Below are 22,822 nucleotides of genomic sequence, written 5' to 3'. Positions count from 1 at the left end.
TCAAATACATTTATGTCAGAATTGAGACTAGACCACTCAAGACCCCCTCTTAGAAAGCCATTCTGGTGCGTCTTTGGCATTAACATTTCTGTAATTGTGTTTTGGGTGTGTAGACTTCTACTAGGCACTGTACAAGAAGGACTTTGCTCAGTTAGCAACTCAACTCTCTGGGTACTAAAGGTACTGTATTGCCTGGCTGTCTGAACAGGTGAGACTACTCCGAAATGTGTCAAAACCCAGAGATGAAACCCTTCAAATAAAGTGATTACACTCTTCAAAGGTCCCTGGATCATTAGTTGCCAGCACAAATACATGGCATTCCCATTCAGCAATACAGTACCTCCTATCCACAAACACCTGAATCTTCATCATTTAAAAATATGAAGGGCTAAAAGTACTAGAATTATTAACCCATTCTGCTCTGCTTTGTATTAGACTGTGTACTCTGCTCAGACCTGTTTGCCTGATCCAGTATAAATCCCATCTTCTACCTGTGTGGGAAAACTATAGGAGCTACGCATTTGATTCTTTCCTGCACACAGCCCCTAGCTACTACATCTGAACTGCCACTTAATTAAATATCTTTTTCATATGTTAATTTATCCTTCTCATACATAATCATAACTCCTGAGGAAGCTGGTGGGATATTGCAGGGTTTTTTTTACAGCATGGTCGTGGATCCAACTGGCCTGCTTTTCTAATCTAGAATGAAAAGAAGGACTGGAATGCACTGGACAGCTCTACGGGAATACCCATGGTGCAATGCAACTGAACTCCTGGGGGGCCCCATGCTTCTGGCTGCCCCAGAGATGCAAATAAGATAACTTACACAATCACACATTCCATTTGGCGGGAAGTTAGCCAACATGGTCACTTAGACAGCCATCTCTTGATTTAACTTAGCACAAGGTCTCATAGCTTTACCCCAGTCTTTTCTTAGCACATGCCCTCATTCTGTTTTGAATGGACTTGAAAATGTTGAATTATAATGCTTTGTATGACAGATCTTTGGTGTTAACAGACTGAAGATTCATGCTTGTTGACACGTTTTCAAAAGTGGATCACTGCTACTACATTAAGACCATTTATTGTTAAAAACCATCAGCTATTTAACAAGAGGAGCAAGAGCATCTCTCCCTCATAGTTTGTGACCCATTAATGACCGTAACTAAATTTAGCACTATGCTATGCTTTGTCAAAGCAAAGCATTCATATTCTGAATAGGAAAAACTGAAATCCTAAGGGACTGTAACCAGTGTCTGGGTCTATGGCTGGCAGTACTTATGTAACCAGTTATCCTCTGAGAATTAAAGAAACAAGACCACTGACTGAAGGTGGAAGTGTGTGATGTGAGAGATTCCCTATGGTACTCCATACTGTCATCTCACTCAACTGCCATGCTAACCGTGGCCCAGCTCCAACAAACAATTTAGCTCAGAATAAATAGTGAATAGTAACATAAGAAATGTCAGGTCCTTATTGCTAGTTTTACAGTTCATTACTACTGTAGCTACGCCTCCCTGAGTGTACTGTACTACCTATTAATGGTACCTAATTCCTAACAGTGGTAGAATAGAAACCCATATATCGGCCAGATTAGGTGCCAAACACTTGCCCTCTGCTGGTGAGAGATTAGCCAACATAGACACTGATGGCACAAGGCCCCTCTCCATCCATCCACCAGATGATGCTGTGAAGGTTAATCCACAACCCCAGCCTTGTCAACAGGTCTCACCTGAGGGCAAGGACCTTTCATTGTGACATAACTAATTCAATAACACCTGTTGAGTATGAGCTTGAACAACACCTAATGGAAATCTATACCTAGTCCTTTGGGAGATCAGTGTTCAGCTAGTGTTCTGTTTATGGTTGGATTTAGTTCAATCTCATTGATTGTGCATGCTGCCATGTCCATCATCAACAACACTAATGCCACTATATTGGAGTCCTGAATACACTCAAGACAGTGATGCAGGAGCTGCAATGGCTCAAAGTCCTCTCTCAGCTGGTCTTATAAGACAAAGGGATATGTTTGCTCATCACAGACAACATAATGAACACTATCCTTTGTGGATTCTGGAAGCCAATGCATGATCATGTAGTTGCTACGTAATTGAGATGTAATAACAATGCAATAAACATTGTTGCCATTGTACGCAACACTGTTTACTAATTTGTTAACATAACACATTCATTCAAGTATTGCATGTATGATCCATGTATGGTCATGTACCTGCCACGAGCTGGATGGAATCTCAGCGAATTTCCCGAGTCCTCCGAAGGTGTAGCATCTGTACATATGGTCCAGGGACTCGGAGCAGTGCCAAAGTAAGCCGAAGCTCACAGAGTCCTTATTTTTCAGATGGTCCTTGACAATCCATGCAGATGATATAAAACTGAAACTACAGATAGCAACCAGAGCGTAGGACAGGAAGACCCAAAAGCAGCCCACACAGCTGAACATCCTAGCAGCTTGGGGCAACGAGTAGCTCAGAGACAGATCGATCCCAACCCCTACTTCTTTCTTCTTCCGATCAAGCAATGAATGCATTTGGAGCTCACACACCCAGAAGAGATCAACTGAAGCTCTCCCCAACAAATTTTACACCAGCAGCCTCCTGCAGCAACAGAACTAGTTAACAATTTGTTATCCGTAATGATTTAAAGGGATATTCCAGTGACCCAAACATCGGCTCGTGATTTCATAAGAGTCAAACATGAGCACTTCTAGGTAAACAAGCTGCTACCTCAACAAGAAGTAATGTCTCCTTTAAATAGGCTATCCGCGACTATACTTGAGAATCTAGAAATATGAGTCACGGCAGGACACAAAAGCTGTTTGTCACACCGAAACAGAGATGCGCAACTGTCATTCCGTAGATGGTCGCCGCCTGGAAACATTGAACTATCAAATTATCTTAATCGAATTTTACTCACGAGATGTAAAATAAAACATATGGTTAGTGTTGCAGTTGCTGTCTATAGGTCCGGGTATGAGTCGCCGCGCTTTGTTCAGCAGGAGAAGCCGTGGTTTTGGTTACGCATGGTAACCAGTGGGCAACACAACAAAAGTGTCCACATTGGCGCGCGCGTCATTGCGCACAGGGAATACTCAAGTGGGCGTATCCGCATCAAGAGAAATGTTGTAAACCTTGTGTCCTCTTGTTACTTACGGTAGGTAAATACATGTTTAGAGCAAAGAGATACTAAACCACAAAGATTGCACATTTGGCTAAACATTTGCTAAAGTGTCCATATTTTACTACAATTGTCTATGGGAAACAAGAGGAACTAATATTACAGTGAAATAACCTAGTCCTAATTATTATTGGACAAAACGCTGTTTTTGTCGTTTAAACAAACATCCAAATCACTGAATATTATATACTTATTGCAACATCATTTGTAGTTAGACATTTATCTTTCTCATTTACGTTTCAATACAGTCCACATTGCCCCCCACTGGTTAAATGGCATTGCAACAAGAAAAATCTGATTTTGCTGTTTGATGTTACCTACTTTAGCTACAATATAGGCAGAAAAGTTTTATTACATGAACGCCATAAAATACTTACAATAAAGTATATCATACTGTACAACATAAAGAGGATAAAACAATTTGGATGCGCAAAACTGCAGCATGAACACCAATAGAGCTTATGCAAAAGCTAACCACACACTTAAAACTGCACTGGGATGAGCATTCATTTGCTGAATTACAGGTTGCATTACCATCTGGCAATGCTAGAGGTTAAATACCCAAATTAACAACGTGATGGCCACAAACTATGACCAGCCAACAAGCTAATGACGACTGAAATAGATCCAAATCCATCCTGTTTGGCAGCAGACAAGATTTCATACATAATCAGTGCAAAGAGAAAGAATTCTGTCATGTTCCATCATTGGTAGCATTTCTGTCCCTTCTCTATAAAAAAAACAAAATAGACAAACACAAGGCAAACATTTCAATAATATATATATATTTCAATCAAACACAATTTAAATATATTATAGATTAAGAACACATAGGTCAGAGAAACAATATTAGTGGTACATAGTACCAAAATAGTATTTTCTGGTTCTTTTCCACACATCTCAATGAGGTTCAAGCAAAGTCATAATAATATTAACATTATATTCACTGAGTACACTTCAATGAGATTTGCTTAAACATTGCTTTCGACAGTACATACAAAAAAGAAAACGGCAACAATCACCATAAATGGGGGTAAACCAGAAATCTACATATTTATAACAATACATGGAGTAGCCTGGAGTTCTTCTTTCATTGCAACTGTAGCACGTCTTCTTCAGGCCATAATAAGAAGTATCTATTCATTAGCCTATGCTCTGTAATGATATGGACAAGGTGTCAGGGGTCGCCAGAGCTACAGGTAGATGGCAAGACCAGGAAATCAAGAAGGTCCATTCCAGTTTGACTGTAACATGTCTGACCTGCTCTAGAAAGTACATTAGGGCACAGCCAGGAGGGTAGGAAAGGACAACTCTGACTCACCATCTCATCATAGTAACCCACCCCACTGACAAAATACACCAGGACTGCCCAGGAATATAAGCACTATTCGCATCTGCCGCAAAATAAAACTGTACAAAGCCTCTACTTCCAGCTGGAATTTGTTTTTGGCATCAGTCTGACCACTTTCAAATTGATTTAATCTAAAAACAAAGAATGAGGAATGGGCAAAGACGGTAGTGGTGGTGGGGTACGGAGAGAAGATGGCGAGGACAACCTAGTCTTCTTAGTGATTGCTTAGTGAAGGATGCTTCAGACCCCTGCAGGCTCCCTCTGAGATGGCATGGTAACAGAGGTAACCACGGCAGCACCATTGCTTTCTGAAGTGCTGCTCTTTCTGACAGCTCCCGTTCAGCACCATTTTGTGTCCTTGTTTGTCATCCCTCCTTTTTGTTCTGGAAGGAAGGAAGGAAGTCGAGTGCTCTTTGTGCAACCGCCTTGTTGGCTTTTCTTTTCTTTTTCCACTTCATTTGCTCACAGAGATACCTTCATAGTGTTACGACGAGTTGGATGGATGGATGATATACTTCAAGTTTTTCGCTCACGCACAAACATTCACACAAACCAGTACAAGTTGATGCAGGACATGATGGAATGCTTTTGTTCTTCTATCTTCATTGATGCGTTTTACCATAAGGTGAATCCAGTGTACAGTTCATCACTGGATTAGGTGACATCTGTATGTCACTGTCTGTCTCTACAGGATGAAGGGATTGACAATCTTTTGGTTCTCCACTGGAGGGTCATAACTAGGGAGAGAGATGGACAATGAAACATGGACAATCATCATAGTAAACTTGTCATGACTGAAGAGTCATTTTATTTGATATAGTTGACTACTGTATTAGATAAATGCAATGGCTTGGGGCATACAGATATCCGGAACAATTTGACATACCTTGGTGGATTTGTCAGGACTGTTGTGGTGCCCCTGGTGTACTACGTCATTGACGATCATCTTAGCTATCTTCCAGGCCATTTCCTCCTGGGCCTAAACACACAGACACACATACAATTCAATATGTTCACCATTCCTATTATTCATTAGTTCAAACAGATTGAACACAAGAGGAGCTTGTTTTGTTGGTGTGCACACCTCATCTGAGTTGCCTTGAACAAGTTTCTTCATGGCTAGAGAAAGCATGAAACCTGTGAGGAGAGAGAGAAGAGTGAGTGAAGAAGATGTCAATAGTCAGAGGACAAGCCTCTCATCTATTGTTCCTCTGAAACAGGTATTCCCAAACTGCGGTAAGCAATGCTATCGGGGGTACAGCAAATAAAAATGGGATTCACATAAAAAGTTAAATAATAATACAATTTTCAAACAGTCCATTTATATTTTCCAACGGGGCTATACATTTGGGTGACATTTTTTCCTCGCCTGAGTAGCCTTGTTTCACTGGCAAAAATAAAATGAAAACATCTAGGTGTTTAGCGAAATAACAACGCAATGTTAAATACAGGTAGCCTAGTCAAATAATTAACATACAATCACATTAACCGTTACGCTCTCGGGGGAATTCCACTAACGGTCCGTATGTAAACAAACGTAGCTGGTGCTCATTGCGTTTGCTCGAAAATTGATAAATGGTTAAAAAAAGTAAGGCTCGCGTCCATAGAGACACAGCAGTACTACACCTGCACCTGTCAACGACACAAGTTGTTCTGCTTCCACGAACACATCCAATGCTAGCATCAGTAATTATCCTGGAATGACATTGACCTCATCCCGTCAGTAGATTATGCCTGGCTATTCTTTAAAAGTGCCTTCCTCACCATCTTAAATAAGCATGCTCCATTCAAAAAATGTAGAACTAGGAATAGATATAGCCCTTGGTTCACTCCAGACCTGTCTGGCCTTGACCAGCACAAAACATCCTGTGGCGTTCTGCATTAGCATCGAATAGCCTCCGTGATATGCAACTTTTCAGGGAAGATAGGAACAAATATTCACAGGCAGTTAGGAAAGCTAAGGCTAGCTTTTTCAAACAGAAATTTGCATCCTGGGGTACAAACTCAAAAAAGTTCTGGGACACTGTAAAGTCCATGGAGAATAAGAGCACCTCCTCCCAGCTGCCCACTGCTCTGAAGCTAGGAAACACTTACCACCGATAAATCCACTATAATTGAGAATTTCAATAAGCATTTCTCTACGGCTGGCCAAGCTTTCCACCTGGCTACCCCTACCCCGGTCACCTGCCCGGCACCCTCCACAGCATCCCGCCAAAGACCCCACCATTTCTCCTTCACCCAAATCCAGATAGCTGATGTTCTGAAAGAGCTGCAAAATCTGGACCCCTACAAAAATCAGCCGGGATAGACAATCTGGACCCTCTCTAAAATTATCTGCAGAAATTGTTGCAACCCCTATTACTAGCCTGTTCAACCTCTCTTTCGTATCGTCTGAGATTCCCAAAGATTGGAAAGCTGCCGCGGTCATCCCCCTCTTCAAAGAGGGTGACACTCTAGACCCAAACTGCTATAGACCTATAGCTATCCTACCCTGTCTTTCTAAGGTCTTCGAAAGCCAAGTTAATAAACAGATTACCGACCATTTCGAATCCCACCAAACCTTCTCCGCTATGCAATCTGGTTTCAGAGCTGGTCATGGGTGCACCTCAGCTACGCTCAAGGTCCTAAACGATATCATAACCGCCATCGATAAGAGACATTACTGTGCAACCGTATTCATCGACCTGGCCAAGGCTTTCGACTCTGTCAATCACCACATTCTTACTGGCAGACTCGACAGCCTTGGTTTCTCAAATGACTGTCTCGCCTGGTTCACTAACTACTTCTCTGATAGAGTTCAGTGTGTCAAATCGGAGGGCCTGTTGTCCGGACCTCTGGCAGTCTCTATGGGGGTGCCACAGGGTTCAATTCTCGGGCCGACTCTCTTCTCTGTATATATCAATGATGTTGCTCTTGCTGCTGGTGATTCTCTGATCCACCTCTATGCGGACGACACCATTCTGTATACTTCTGGCCCTTCTTTGGACACTGTGTTAACTAACCTCCAGACGAACTTCAATGCCATACAACTCTCCTTCCGTGGCCTCCAACTGCTCTTAAATGCAAATAAAACTAAATGCATGCTATTCAATCGATCACTGCCCGCACCTGCCCGCCTGTCCAGCATCACTACTCTGGACGGATCGGACTTAGAATACGTGGACAACTACAAATACCTAGGTGTCTGGCTAGACTGTAAACTCTCCTTCCAGACTCACATTAAGCATCTCCAATCCAAAATTAAATCTAGAATCGGCTTCCTATATTGCAACAAAGCATCCTTCACTCATGCTGCCAAACATACCCTCGTAAAACTGACCATCCTACCGATCCTCGACTTCGGTGACGTCATCTATAAAATGCCTCAAACACTCTACTCAACAAATTGTATGCAGTCTATCACAGTGCCATCCGTTTTGTCACCAAAGCCCCATACACTACCCACCATTGCGACCTGTACACTCTCGTTGGTTGGCCCTCGCTTCATACTCGTCGCCAAACCCACTGGCTACAGGTTATCTACAAGTCTCTGTTAGGTAAAGCCCCGCCTTATCTCAGCTCACTGGTCACCATAGCAGCACCCACTCGTAGCACGCGCTCCAGCAGGTATATCTCACTGGTCACCCCCAAAGCCAATTCCTCCTTTGGTCGCCTTTCCTTCCAGTTCTCTGCTGCCAATGACTGGAACGAACTGAAAAAAAAAAATCACTAAAGTTGGAGACTCATATCTTCCTCACTAGCTTTAAGCACCAGCTGTCAGAGCAGCTCACAGATCACTGCACCTGTACATAGATGGGCTGTTTACAGATGGGCTATCTACCTCATCCCCATACTGTATTTATCTTGCTCCTTTGCACCCCAGTATCTCTACTTGCACATTCGTCTTCTGCACATCTACACAGCCAGAGTTTAATTGCTATATTGTAATTACTTCGCCACCATGGCCTATTTATTGCCTTATCTCCCTTATCTTACCTCATTGCACTCACTGTATATAGACAGTAAGTTCTCTTTTTTCTACTGTATGTTTTGTTTATTCCATGTGTAACTCTGTTGTTGTATGTGTTGAATTGCTATTTTTCATCTTGGCCAGGTCGCAGTTGCAAATGAGAACTTGTTCTCAGCTAGCCTACCTGGTTAAATAAAAGTGAAATAAAAAAAATTAAAAAAAAAAATATATATATATATATATATATATATATAAAATTCTACATTTGTTGTTAGCCCAGCTAGCATGGACACTGACAGTTGTGAATCTGATGCAGCTGAAGAGCTACTGCCCCCTTACCAGGGAAAGCACCGAAGAGGCGCAAATATGATGAGAACTACATTGACTTGGGGATCACTTAGATTGGGCGTAGTGCCTTTCTTCAGTCACAGTGTGTTATATGTGCAAAAGTACTATCTCACAACTCGATGAAACCTTCACTCTTGCGCAGACATTTAGAAACAAAACATGCCAATATGAAAAATAAGCCACGGGAGTTTGAGCGAGAATAAAGACGACTTTCGAGTAGTAAGACATGTATAAAAGCAACAGATACCATTAATAAGAAGGGGCTAGAAGCTTCTTATATGGTGAGCTACTGAGTGGCTAGGGCAGGCAAGCCCCATACTATTGTGGAGGGCTTAATTCTTCCTGCTGCTGTGGGTATGGCTGAGACAATGCTGGGGGAAAAGGCCCAAAAAACTATATAGACGATGCCTTCATCAAACAACACTGTTTCACGACACATCAGTGGCATGGCAGGAGATGTTTTGAAACAATTACTGCTTCGCATACAAGCTAGTGAATTCTATGCATTACAGCTGGATGAGTGAACAGATGTGGCGCGCCTGGCACAGCTCCTGGTATATGTCCGTTTACGTTTATGGGGGGGTCAATTAAGGAAGACATCCTCTTCTGCAAACCACTGGAAACCAGGACAACAGGAAATTCTATTTTTAAAGTTCTGGACAGCTTTGTGACATCAAATGGACTTGTGTGGTCAAGATGTGTTGGTATCTGTACTGATGGCGCAAAAGCCATGACAGGGTGACATAGTGGAATGCAGTTGCTCCCGACGCCACTTGGGTACACTGCAGCGTCCATGAGAGGCTCTTGCTGCCAACGGAATGCCTGGCAGCTTGAAAGACACTCTCGTGCATTTTCTGCACTGTGCAATGATATAGGCAGCGACCATGTACCGCTTTTACAACATACAGAAGCGCGTTGGTTATCAAGGGGCAAAGTATTGACATGTTTTTTTTTTTTATTGGGAGACGAGCTTAAGGTTTTCTTTACTGACCATCATTTTCACTTGTCTGACCGCTTGCATGATGATGAGTTTCTCACACGACTGGCCTATCTGGATGATGTTTTTCCCTCGCCTGAATGATCTGAATCTAGGCTTACAGGGACTCTCCGCAACTACATTCAATGTGCGGGACAAAACTGAGGCTATGATTTAAGAAGTTGTAGCTCTTCTCTGTCTGCATTAACAAGGACAACACACAGGTCTTTCCATCATTGTATAATTTTTTGTGTACAAATGAACTCAGGCTTACGGACAATGTCAAATGACATAGCGAAGCACCTGAGTGGGTTGGGTGCGCAATTACGCAGGTACTTTCCTGAAACGGATGACACAAATAACTGGATTCGTTATCCCTTTCATGCCCTGCCTCCAGTCCACTTACCGATATCTGAACAAGAGAGCCTCATCGAAATTGCAACAAGTCGTTGTGTGAATTAAAAAAAATAAATTGGAAGCCACTGCCAGATTTCTGGATTGGGCTGCGCTCAGAGTATTCTGCCTTGGCAAATCACACTGTTAAGACACCGATGCCCTTTGCATCCACGTACCTATGTGAGAGTGGATTCTCAGCCCTCACTAGCATGAAATCTAAATTTGGCACAGACTGCGTGGAAAATGATTTAAGACTGAGACTCTCTCCAATACAACATTGCAGAGTTATGCGAATCCTTTCAAGCACACCCTTCTCAACCTGTAGTGAGTTATTCACAATTTTAAAATAAAGTTTTATATGTAAGATGGCTAAATAAAGAGCAAAATTATTGATTATTATTATACTATTATTTGTTCCCTGGTCCTATAAGAGCTCTTTGTCACTTCCCACGAGCCAGGTTGTGACAAAAAGTCACACTCATTCTTGTAATTATTTCCCCCCCCCTTTTTCTCCCCAATTTCGTGGTATCCAATTGGTAGTTAAAGTCTCGTCTCATCGCTGCAACTCCCATACGGACTCGGGAGAGGCCAAGGTCGAGAGCCGTGCGTCCTCCAAAACACAACCCAACCAAGCCCCACTGCTTCTTGAAACAATGCCCACTTAAACCAGAAGCCAGCCGCACCGATGTGTCGGTGGAAACACCGTACACTTGGCGACTGCATCAGCATGCACTGCGCGTGGCCCTCCACAGGAGTTGCTAGTGCGCGATAGGACAAGGACATCCCTGCCGGCCAAACCCTCCCCTAACCAAGACAATGCTGGGTCAATTGTGCGACGCCCAATGGGTCTCCCGGGCGTGGCCGGCTGCGACAGAGCCTGGACTCAAACCCAGAATCTCTAGTAGCACAGCTAGCACTGTGATGCAATGCCTTAGACCAATGCGCCACTCGTGAGGCTCCACTCATTCTTATGTTTAAGAAATGTATCGTATAGTGTGTGTGTGTGGCAGGCTTACAATAGCAGAAAACAACATTTGAGAGTGCGCTGACCCTGGTGCTAGAGGGGTACGCAGCTGGAGGTTGAATGTTTGTAGGGGTACGGGACTATAAAAAGTTTGGGAACCACTGCTCTGAAAGATACTAGACATATGAGGTACATGAAAAATGTATCACACAACAGAATTCTCTTGGAATGCGATCGATGCATTTGGAAGAAACCGAGGGCTGGAAAAGTTGAGCCATGAAATCTACTAAAAAAATGCATTCAACATATACAGGTTTAGTCCAGGAGTTTTATATGGATTTATTCTGTTCTCAGAGAACGTTCTCTTCTAAGAAATCCTAAATAATATATTAATGTTATACTGTATTGTCTTTTATAAGAACTAAAAGCACCTTGGGTTGTATTTGGGGTGCCTCACATATTTAAACCTACTTTCTGTTTGCAGTTAGGATGAGAATAGAAGACAATACACACACCATGCATGCTTGAGTGACATGACACAAATTATACAAGCAACAATGAACAGTAGAGAGAGAAAAAAAGGAGAGAGAAAAGAGAGGGAAAAGAGAGAAAATAAGAGAAAAGAGAAGTAGAGAAAGAAAGATATAGATTGTCAATGTAAATTTGTATTTGTCTGTTACCTTTGGATTTCTTCACATCCGGCTCAGGTTCGGCCTCCCTGATGAACTGGCCCAGCTCGTTCACTTTCCCAAACGTCATTCTTCTGAATAGAGAGGGGACATAGCCAATGATGTCATAGATAGCAGATATCTATGGAGACAGCACCCTGTTACTAGACTGGTCCCACATTAGTTTGTGCTGTACAGCCAACTCCTATCGTCGTTGTCATTTGGTCCCAGCACAAACAGATCTGGGACCAGGCTAATCTCTTACTGCAACTAGGACACTACTGGGGGCTGCACTATATCAGTCTGTGTGTTTGGCCTATTAGACTGCTATAAAGTAATGGGGATAACCTACAAATCTGCGGTCACACTGAAGACCGCATGGTGGAGTCTTTGAAAATATGCTTTTTAACATCACATATTCATTCACAACATGTTTGTATTTGGAGTGGTTTAGGTCACACATCAGTGGCCATTACACTGGTTTACTTAGCTTGCATCAAAAGAACCCTTGGGGAATATTACATGAGTAACATCAGGCTAGTTCAGGGTAGCAATGGGGAACATCTAGCACCACTATTTTCTACAATATCATCCAGTAGAGAAACATTAGGGGAAAAACACCAGATCAAAGAGTTGAAATAATAAATGTTGTTTACAGACGACAGTACTTAGAGAATGCTGAAAATGTATACCTGAGAAGGCCAGACGAGGTTATGCAGACTTACCCAGCATAGGGGCGCTGGTACAGGGACTCTGGGTCCAAACTGGCTATGTCCACTGTTATCGCCTCGTCAAAATTTTTCAGGATTTTCACTGCTGCCACCTTTTTGGTAGCTTGCTGTAATGAGAACAAATATAATACTTTGCACAGTTAGAGAAGAACTAGAGGGAATAATATTCCACGTATGAAGCTATTTACTCGAAGTTCATTATCTCCTAAACGGTTCAGGAGGGAAAACAACTCACAGACAAAGGTACGAGTGCTACTGCTGTTGAACATTAATTTGAGTGCACAGAGACAAACTTTTCTAAATGTCTCATGAAATGAGGAAAATGTCAGGGTGTGAGCAGGTCAAGTGTGGGGTTATCTACCTGGGTTTGAGACCCCTCGGTAGCATTGGTGCTGCGGTCATCATCTGGGGCCACGCCTTGACCGGGAGCGCTGGCCAGCACAAACTCATCCGCTCGGACAGAGTTGATAAGGTCACTCAGATACTTGTAGTAAAGGTTGCTCGACAGAAAGCCTGGCATGTAGACCTGAGGGAAGAAAAATGACATGAACTTCAAATTAGCAAAGTTGAACTTGAAAATGCAAGAGGGACATGCCTTTCAGTCATAAAGGTCTTCCGTTTTCTTCAGAGCATGGCAAAGTGTTTCAGCATCATCCCTAGCCTTTGGCAACAACATGGTAACTCAAAGCCAAATCTTTATACAGTTGAAGTCGGAAGTTTACATACACTTAGGTTGGAGTCATTAAAACTCGTTTTTCAACCACTACACAAATTTCTTGTTAACAAACTATAGTTTTGGCAAGTCGGTTAGGACATCTACTTTGTGCATGACATTTGAGGTCGACCGATTATGATTTTTCGACGCCAATACCAATTATTGGAGGACCAAAAAAAGCCGATATCGATTAATCTGCCGATTTTTATTTATTTATAATAATGACAATTACAACAATACTGAATGAACACTTATTTTAACTTAATATAATACATAAATACTATCAATTCAGCCTCAAATAAATAATGAAACATGTTCAATTTGGTTTAAATAATGCAAAAACAAAGTGTTGGAGAAGAAAGTAAAAGTGCAATATGTGCCATGTAAAAAAGCTAACGTTTAAGTTCCTTGCTCAGAACATGAGAACATATGAAAGCTGGTGGTTCCTTTTAACATGAGTCTTTAATATTCCCAGGTAAGAAGTTTTAGGTTGTAGTTATTATAGGAATTACAGGACTATTTCTCTCTATACGATTTGTATTTCATATACCTTTGACTATTGGATGTTCTTATAGGCACTTTAGTATTGCCAGTGTAACAGTATAGCTTCCGTCCCTCTCCTCGCTCCTACCTGGGCTCGAACCAGGAACACATCGACAACAGCCACCCTCGAAGCAGCGTTACCCATGTAGAGCAAGGGGAACAACTACTCCAAGTCTCAGAGCGAGTGACGTTTGAAACGCTCTTAGCGCGCACCCGATAACTAGCTAGCCATTTCACATCGGTTACACCAGCCTAATCTTGGGAGTTGATAGGCTTGAAGTCATAAACAGCACAATGCTTGAAGAATTGCGATGAGCTGCTGGCAAAACGCACGAAGGTGCTGTTTGAATGAATGCTTACGAGCCTGCTGCTGCCTACCATCGCTCAGTCAGACTGCTCTATCAAATATCAAATCATAGACTTAATTAGAACATAATAACACACAGAAATACGAGCCTTTGGTCATTAATATGGTCGAATCCGGAAACTATCATTTCGAAAACAAAACGTTTATTATTTCAGTGAAATACGGAACCGTTCCGTATTTTATCTAACGGGTGGCATCCATAAGTCTAAATATTCCTGTTACATTGCACAACCTTCAATGTTATGTCATAATTATGTACAATTCTGGCAAATTAATTACGGCCTTTGTTAGGAATAAATGGACTTCACACAGTTCGCAATGAGCCAGGCGGCCCAAACTGCTGTATATACCCTGACTGCTTGCACGGAACGCTAGAGAAGAAGTGACACAAATTCATGTTAGCAGGCAATATTAACTAAATATGCAGGTTTAAAAATATATACTTGTGTATTGATTTTAAAGAAAGGCATTGATGTTTATGGTTAGGTACATTGGTGCAACGACGGTGCTTTCTTCGCAAATGCGTTTCTTAAATCATCACCCGTTTGTCGAAGTAGGCTGTGATTCGATGAGAAATTAACAGGCACCGCATCGATTATATGCAACGCAGGACACGTTAGACAAACTAGTAATATCATCAACCATGTGTAGTTAACTAGTGATTATGTTAAGATTGATTGTTTTTTATAAGTTTAATGCTAGCTAGCAACTTACCTTGGCTTCTTGCTGCCCTCGCGTAACAGGTAGTCAGCCTGCCATGCAGGCTCCTCGTGGAGTGCAATGTAAGGCAGGTGGTTAGAGCGTTGGACTAGTAACCGGAAGGTTGCAAAAACGAATCCCCCCTGAACAAGGCAGTTAACCCCCGTTCCTAGGCCGTCATTGAAAATAAGAATGTGTTCTTAATCTGACTTGCCTAGTTAAATAAACGTGTAAAAAATAAATAAATTAATAAATATAAATATATAAATATATATATAATAAAAATCGGTGGCCAGAAATACCGATTAACGATTGTTATGAAAACTTGATATCGGCCCTAATTAAATCGGCCATTCCGATTAAATCGGTCGACCTCAACATGACACAAGTAATTTTTTACAACAATTGTTTACAGACAGATTATTTCACTTATAATTCACTGGGTCAGAAATTTACATACACTAAGTTGACTGTGCCTTTAAACAGCTTGGAAAATTCCAGAAAATTATGTCATGGCTTTAGAAGCTTCTGATAGGCTAATTGATATAATTTGAGTCAATTGGAGGAGTACCAGTGGATGTATTTCAAGGCCTACCTTCAAACTCAGTGCCTCTTTGCTTGACATCATGGGAAAATCAAAATAAATCAGCCAAGACCTCAGAAAAAAAATAGACCTCCACAAGTCTGGTTCATCCCTGGGAGCAATTTCCAAACGCCTGAAGGTACCACGTTCATCTGTACAAACAATAGTACGCAAGTATAGACACCATGGGACCACGCAGCCGTCATACCGCTCAGGAAGGAGACACGTTCTGTCTCCTAGAGATGAACGTACTTTGGTGCAAAAAGTGCAAATCAATCCCAGAACAACAGCAAAGGACCTTGTGAAGATGCTGGAGGAAACAAGTACAAAAGTATCTATATCCACAGTAAAACGAGTCCTATATCAACATAACCTGAAAGGCCGCTCAGCAAGGAAGAAGCCACTGCTCCAAAACCGCCATAAAAAAAACAGACTACGGTTTGCAACTGCACATGGGGACAAAGATCGTACTTTTTGGAGAAATGTCCTGTGGTCTGATGAAACAAAAACAGAACTGTTTGACAATAATGACAATTGGGGGAGGCTTGCAAGCCGAAGAACACCATCCCAACTGTGAAGCACGGGGGTGGCAGCATCATGTTGTGGGGGTGCTTTGTTGCAGGAGGGACTGGTGTACTTTACAAAATAGATGGCATCATGAGGCAGGAAAATTATGTGCATATATAGAAGCAACATCTCAAGACATCAGTCAGAAAGTTAAAGCTTGGTCAAAAATGGGTCTCCCAAATGGACAATGACCCCAAGCATGCTTCCAAAGTTGTGGCAAAATGGCTTAAAGACAACAAAGTCAAGGTATTGGAGTGGCCATCACAAAGCCCTGACCTCAATCCCATAGAACATTTGTGGGCAGAACTGAAAAAGTGTGTGCGAGCAAGTAGGCCTACAAACCTGACTCAGTTACACCAGCTCTGTCAGTAGGAATGGGCCAAAATTCACCCAACTTTTTGTGGGAAGCTTGTGGAAGACTACCCGAAACGTTTGACCCAAGTTAAACAATTTAAAGGCAATGTTACCAAATACTAATTGAGTGTATGTAAAGTTCTGACCCACTGGGAATGTGATGAATGAAATCAAATCTGAAATAAATCACTCTCTCTACTATTATTCTGACATTTCACATTCTTAAAATAAAGTGGTGATCCTAACTGGCCTAAGACAGGACATTTTTACTAGGATTAAATGTCAGGAATTGTGAAAGCCAAATACATTTAAATTCAGGTTAAGGTGTATGTAAACTTCCGACTTCAACTGTATATTTATTGCTCTGGTACCACTACCTTCAATAATCCCAAAGGCCTGTCACTAGTAATCTAAACCTTATGGTTCAATCTAATAATGTTGTTTTTTAAGACAATTTCCTAGTGATTTTACAGTTGAGAGTTTGCAGAATGACCCCTGTGTGTGTCCTGTATCAACAAATGTATTTGACCCAGGTTAAGAGTGTTGGGCCAGTAACCGGAAGGTCACTGGTTTGAATCCCTGAGCCGACTAGCTGAAACATCTGTCTGCGCCCTTGAGCAAGGCACTTACCTCTAATTGCTCCTGTAAGTCACTCTGGATATGAGTGTCTGCTAAATGACAACTTCTTTTTGTTTTTAAGTAAAATTTTGCTGTGTGACTTTCAACCCCTCACCTTTTCCATGGTGGTCCAGGCCTGTCTGAGAGGCGTGGTGAAGCAGTCTGGTAGAGGTCCTCCTTCCCGGCATATATTAGACTCTATCTCCATCCGCACAGAGTCATCGAAACCCAGCGGTTTGGTGGCTTGGAGTGAGAAATACCTGGGGAGGAAACAGATCCCACCACTATTAAGCCAGACTGAGTAATGCTGAGGTGTTTAGGCAAAGATATTGTGAAGGCAAATATAGTGTAAAGGCAAATATAGTGTAAAGACAAATATAGTGTAAAGACAAATATAGTGTAAAGACAAAAATAGTGTAAAGACAAAGATGCTGTTAAGCAAATACACTCAGTTGCCAGTTTATTAGGTACACCCATCTAGTCCCGGGTCGGACCCACTTTTCCTCCAGAACATCCTGAATTCTTCGGAGAATGGATTCTACAAGGTGTCGGAAATGTTCCACAGGGATGTTTGTCCATGCTGATGCAATAGCATCATGCAGTTTCTGCAGATTGGAAGGCAGTACATTCATGTTGTGAACAGCCCGTTCCATCTCATCCCAAAGATGCTCTATTGCAGTGGTCACCAACCTTTTCTGAGTCAAGATCCCTTTGAGTCAAAATGCAAGCCAAGATCTACTACTCAGATTATTATTATTATTATTTTTTAAACAGAACTTTAAAAAAAATAAGCCCATGCAACATTAACCAATTGAAAACAGTTCTGTAGCAATAAGGTTTGTTCAGTAGGCTATAGGTCCAATAAATTATCACTGCATATTGGCTATGCTTCAATTGTCCTGCCAATGTTGTTCTTCTGAGACCATTTTGAAATTTAATGTACACATTTTAGGTATATGATCACACTGGTAATAGATCATTTGTTGTATTACTTGTGAGGCACAGCTCAATCTTTTTATTTTTTTACTAGACTGATGGCCTGCATCTGATGGTGTCCCCTTTTCTCCGCTGAGAAAAGGGGGCAGTCTTCCAGCAGATGGCGAAACTTAAGTCACACTGCATTATTTCTGCCTTATGCACCAATTCATGTTGTTACTCCTATGATCAGAGAAAGTGAAATATTCTTTGATATTCAAAAAGACAAGCCGCTAAAAATAACAATGTAAGCTTATCGGAAAATGTTGCTATACTCATTCATTGCAGCTGCAGTGCTGTTTGCAACGTGAGTGGAAGTAGGGAGAACACACATTTTATGGCTTATAAGTGTTACTCATAAAAACAGCAGCTCTTTGCTGTATTCGTTGAGTCTCTCTAGTCATGGTTTTAAACGTTTCGAAATCTCACAGTATCAAATTTGCTGTGCGTTCGAGGCTTCTTTTTACAGTCTACGGCTCGAGGAAACTATGCAGACACAGTGATTTTTTAAGAATTTTATTTCACCTTTATTTAACCAGGTAGGCTAGTTGAGAACCTGTTCTCATTTGCAACTGCGACCTGGCCAAGATAAAGCATAGCAATTCAACACATACAACAGAGTTACACATGGAATAAACAAAAACACAGTCAATAATAGAGTAGAACAAAAGAAAACAAAAAGTCTATATACAGTGAGTGAAAATGAGTTAAATTAAGACAATAAATAGGCCATGGTGGCGAAGTAATTACAATATAGCAATTAAACACTGGAATGGTAGTTGTGCAGAAGATGAATGTGCAAGTAGAGATACTGGGGTGCAAAGGAGCAAGATAAATAAATACAGTATGGGGATGAGGTAGGTAGATAGATGGGCTGTTTACAGATGGGCTATGTACAGGTGCAGTAATCTGTGAGCTGCTCTGAGAGCTGGTGCTAAAAGCTAGTGAGGGAGATATGAGTCTCCAGCTTCAGAGATTTTTGTAGTTCGTTCCAGTCATTGGCAGCAGAGAACTGGAAGGAAAGACGACCAAAGGAGGAATTGGCTTTGGGGGTGACCAGTGAGATATACCTGCTGGAGCGCGTGCTACAAGTGGGTGCTGCTATGGTGACCAGTGAGCTGAGATAAGGCGGGGCTTTACCTAGCAGAGACTTGTAGATAACCTGTAGCCAGTGGGTTTGGCGACGAGTATGAAGTGAGAGCCAACCAACGAGAGCGTACAGGTCACAATGGTGGGTAGTGTACGGGGCTTTGGTGACAAAACGGATGGCACTGTGATAAACTGCATACAATTTGTTGAGTAGAGTGTTTGAGGCATTTTATAGATGACATCACCGAAGTCGAGGATCAGTAGGATGGTCAGTTTTACGAGGGTATGTTTGGCAGCATGAGTGAAGGATGCTTTGTTGCGATATAGGAATCCGATTCTAGATTTAATTTTGGATTGGAGATGCTTAATGTGAGTCTGGAAGGAGAGTTTACAGTCTAGCCAGACACCTAGGTATTTGTAGTTGTCCACGTATTCTAAGTCAGAGCCGTCCAGAGTAGCGATGCTGGATGGGCGAGCAGGTGCGGGCAGTGATCGATTGAATAGCATGCATTTAGTTTTACTTGCATTTAAGAGCAGTTGGAGGCCACGGAAGGAGAGTTGTATGGCATTGAAGTTCGTCTGGAGGTTAGTTAACACAGTGTCCAAAGAAGGGCCAGAAGTATACAGAATGGTGTCGTCCGCATAGAGGTGGATCAGAGAATCACCAGCAGCAAGAGCAACATCATTGATATATACAGAGAGGAAGTCGGCCCGAGAATTGAACCCTGTGGCACACTCATAGAGACTGCCAGAGGTCCGGACAACAGGCCCTCCGATTTGACACACTGAACTCTATCAGAGAAGTATTTGGTAAACCAGGCGAGGCAATCATTTGAGAAACCAAGGCTGTCGAGTCTGCCAATAAGAATGTGGTGATTGACAGAGTCGAAAGCCTTGGCCAGGTCGATGAATACGACTGCACAGTAATGTCTCTTATCGATGGCGGTTATGATGTCGTTTAAGACCTTGAGCGTGGCTGAGGTGCACCCATGACCAGCTCTGAAACCAGATTGCATAGCGGAGAAGGTACGGTGCGATTCGAAATGGTTGGTAATCTGTTTGTTAACTTGGATTTCGAAGACCTAAGAAAGACAGGGTAGGATAGATATAGGTCTGTAGCCGTTTGGGTCTAGTGTCACCCTCTTTAAAGAGGGGGATGACCGCAGCAGCTTTCCAATCTTTGGGAATCTCAGACGATACGAAAGAGAGGTTGAACAGGCTAGTAATAGGGGTTGCAACAATTGCGGCAGAATATGTTAGAAAGCGAGGGTCCAGATTGTCTACCCCGGCTGATTTTTATGGGTCCGGATTTTGCAGCTCTTTCAGAACATCAGCTATCTGGATTTGGGTGAAGGAGAAATGATGGGGGCTTTGGCGGGTTGCTGTGGAGGGTGCCGGGCAGTTGACCGGGGTAGGAGTAGCCAGGTGGAAAGCATGGCCAACCGTAGAGAAATGCTTACTGAAATTCTCAATTATAGTGGATTTATCAGTGGTACGTGTTTCCTAGCCTCAGAGCAGTGGGCAGCTGGGAGGAGGTGCTCTTATTCTCCATGGACTTTACAGTGTCCCATAACTTTTTTGAGTTTGTACCCCAGGATGCAAATTTCTTTTTTTGAAAAAGCTAGCCTTAGCTTTCCTAACTGCCTGTGTATATTTGTTCCTATCTTCCCTGAAAAGTTGCATATCACGGGGGCTATTCGATGCTAATGCAGAACGCCACAGGATGTTTTGTGCTGGTCAAGGCCAGACAGATCTGGAGTGAACCAAGGACTATATCTATTCCTGGTTCAACATTTTTTGAATGGAGCATGCTTATTGAAGATGGTGAGGAAGGCACTTTTAAAGAATAGCCAGGCATAATCTACTGACGGGATGAGGTCAATGTCATTCCAGGATACCCCGGTCAGGTTGATTAGAAAGGCCTGCTCGCAGAAGTGTTTTAGGGAGCGTTTGACAGTGATGAGGAGTGGTCGTTTGGTCGCAGACCCATTACGGATGCAGGCAATGAGGCAGTGATCTTGATTGAAAACAGCAGAGGTGTATTGAGAGGGCGAATTAGTTAAGATGAATTCTACAGTGAGGGAAAAAAGTATTTGATCCCCAGCTGATTTTGTTCGTTTGCCCACTGACAAAGAAATGATCAGTCTATAATTTTAGTGGTAGGTTTATTTGAACAGTGAGAGACAGAATAACAACAAAAAAATCCAGAAAAACGCATGTCAAAAACGTTATAAATTGATTTGCATTTTAATGAGGGAAATAAATATTTGACCCCTCTGCAAAATATGACTTAGTACTTGTTGGCAAAACCCTTGTTGGCAATCACAGAGGTCAGACGTTTCTTGTAGTTGGCCACCAGGTTTGCACACATCTCACGAGGGATTTTGTCCCACTCCTCTTAGCAGATCTTCTCCAAATCATTAAGGTTTCGAGGCTGACGTTTGGCAACTCGAACCTTCAGCTCCCTCCACAGATTTTCTATGGGATTAAGGTCTGGAGACTGGCTAGGCCACTCCAGGACCTTAATGTGCTTCTTCTTGAGCCACACCTTTGTTGCCTTGGCCGTGTTTTTTGGGTCATTGTCATGCTGGAATACCCATCCACGACCCATTTTCAATGCCCTGGCTGAGGGAAGGAGGTTCTCACCCAAGATTTGAAGGTACATGGCCCCGTCCATTGTCCCTTTGATGCGGTGAAGTTGTCCTGTCCCCTTTGCAGAAAAACACTCCCAAAGCATAATGTTTCCACCTCCATGTTTGACGGTGGGGATGGTGTTCTTGGGGTCATAGGCAGCACTCCTCCTCCTCTAAACACGGCGAGTTGAGTTGATGCCAAAGAGCTCCATTTTGGTCTCATCTGACCACAACACTTTCACCCAGTTGTCCTCTGAATCATTCAGATGTTCATTGGCAGATGTTCATTGGCAAACTTCAGACGGGCATGTATATGTGCTTTCTTGAGCAGGGGGACCTTGAGAGTTCTTTTGTGTTTCTTCCATTTGCGAATAATCGCACCAAATGTTGTCACCTTCTCACCAAGCTGCTTGGCGATGGTCTTGTAGCCCATTCCAGCCTTGTGTAGGTCTACAATCTTGTCCCTGACATCATTGGAGAGCTCTTTGGTCTTGGCCATGGTGGAGAATTTGGAATCTGATTGATTGATTGCTTCTGTGGACAGGTGTCTTTTATACAGGTAACAAGTAGAGATTAGGAGCACACTCTTAAAGGGAGTGCTCCTAATCTCAGCTTGTAACCTGTATAAAAGACACCTGGGAGCCAGAAATCTTTGATTGAGAGGGGGTCAAATACTTATTTCCCTCATTAAAATGCAAATCAATTTATAAAATTTTTGACATGCGTTTTTCTGGATTTTTTTGTTGTTATTCTGTCCCTCACTGTTCAAATAAACCTACCATTAAAATTATAGACCGATCATTTCTTTGTCAGTGGGCAAACATACAAAATCAGCAGGGGATCAAAAACTTTTTTCCCTCACTGTATGAGGGTGCCCGTGTTTACGGATTTGGGGTTGTACCTGGTAGGTTCATTGATTCATTTGTGTGAGATTGAGGGCATCAAACTTAGATTGTAGGATGGCCGGGGTGCTAAGCATGTCCCAGTTTAGGTCACCTAGTAGCACGAGCTCAGAAGATAGATTGGGGGCAATCAAGTCACATATGGTATCGAGGGCACAGCTGGGGGCAGAGGGAGGTCTATAACAAGCGGCAACAG

The 22,822-nt window shown here is 42.4% G+C and overlaps 2 protein-coding genes across 3 annotated transcripts in view; both read right to left on the bottom strand.

Annotated features, from left to right (window-relative positions):
- LOC115154325 (transmembrane protein 211-like) overlaps positions 1-3,138 on the bottom strand; it is a 149,390-nt gene extending 146,252 nt beyond the window's left edge. Inside the window, exon 1 of the mRNA XM_029700436.1 lies at positions 2,234-3,138. Coding sequence (XP_029556296.1) covers positions 2,234-2,551 — 318 coding nt within the window. The 5' untranslated portion in view covers positions 2,552-3,138. The remainder of the gene's footprint in view (positions 1-2,233) is intronic.
- A 396-nt stretch (positions 3,139-3,534) lies between these two features.
- Positions 3,535-22,822, bottom strand: part of LOC115154324 (A-kinase anchor protein 10, mitochondrial-like) — a 32,124-nt gene continuing 12,836 nt past the window's right edge. For both annotated transcript variants that reach the window (XM_029700434.1, XM_029700435.1), the window contains exons 9-15: positions 17,143-17,287; positions 12,943-13,107; positions 12,576-12,688; positions 11,863-11,945; positions 5,634-5,686; positions 5,436-5,528; positions 3,535-5,286 (exon numbers count right to left, since the gene is read on the bottom strand). In XM_029700434.1, the coding sequence (XP_029556294.1) occupies positions 5,281-5,286; positions 5,436-5,528; positions 5,634-5,686; positions 11,863-11,945; positions 12,576-12,688; positions 12,943-13,107; positions 17,143-17,287 (658 nt within the window). In that variant the 3' untranslated portion in view covers positions 3,535-5,280. The remainder of the gene's footprint in view (positions 5,287-5,435; positions 5,529-5,633; positions 5,687-11,862; positions 11,946-12,575; positions 12,689-12,942; positions 13,108-17,142; positions 17,288-22,822) is intronic.

Source organism: Salmo trutta, chromosome 19, assembly GCF_901001165.1.
Source record: "Salmo trutta chromosome 19, fSalTru1.1, whole genome shotgun sequence".
NCBI classification, from domain to species: Eukaryota; Metazoa; Chordata; class Actinopteri; order Salmoniformes; family Salmonidae; genus Salmo; species Salmo trutta.
Note: the sequence above shows the minus strand (reverse complement) of the source record. Positions and strands in the feature narration are given on the sequence as shown.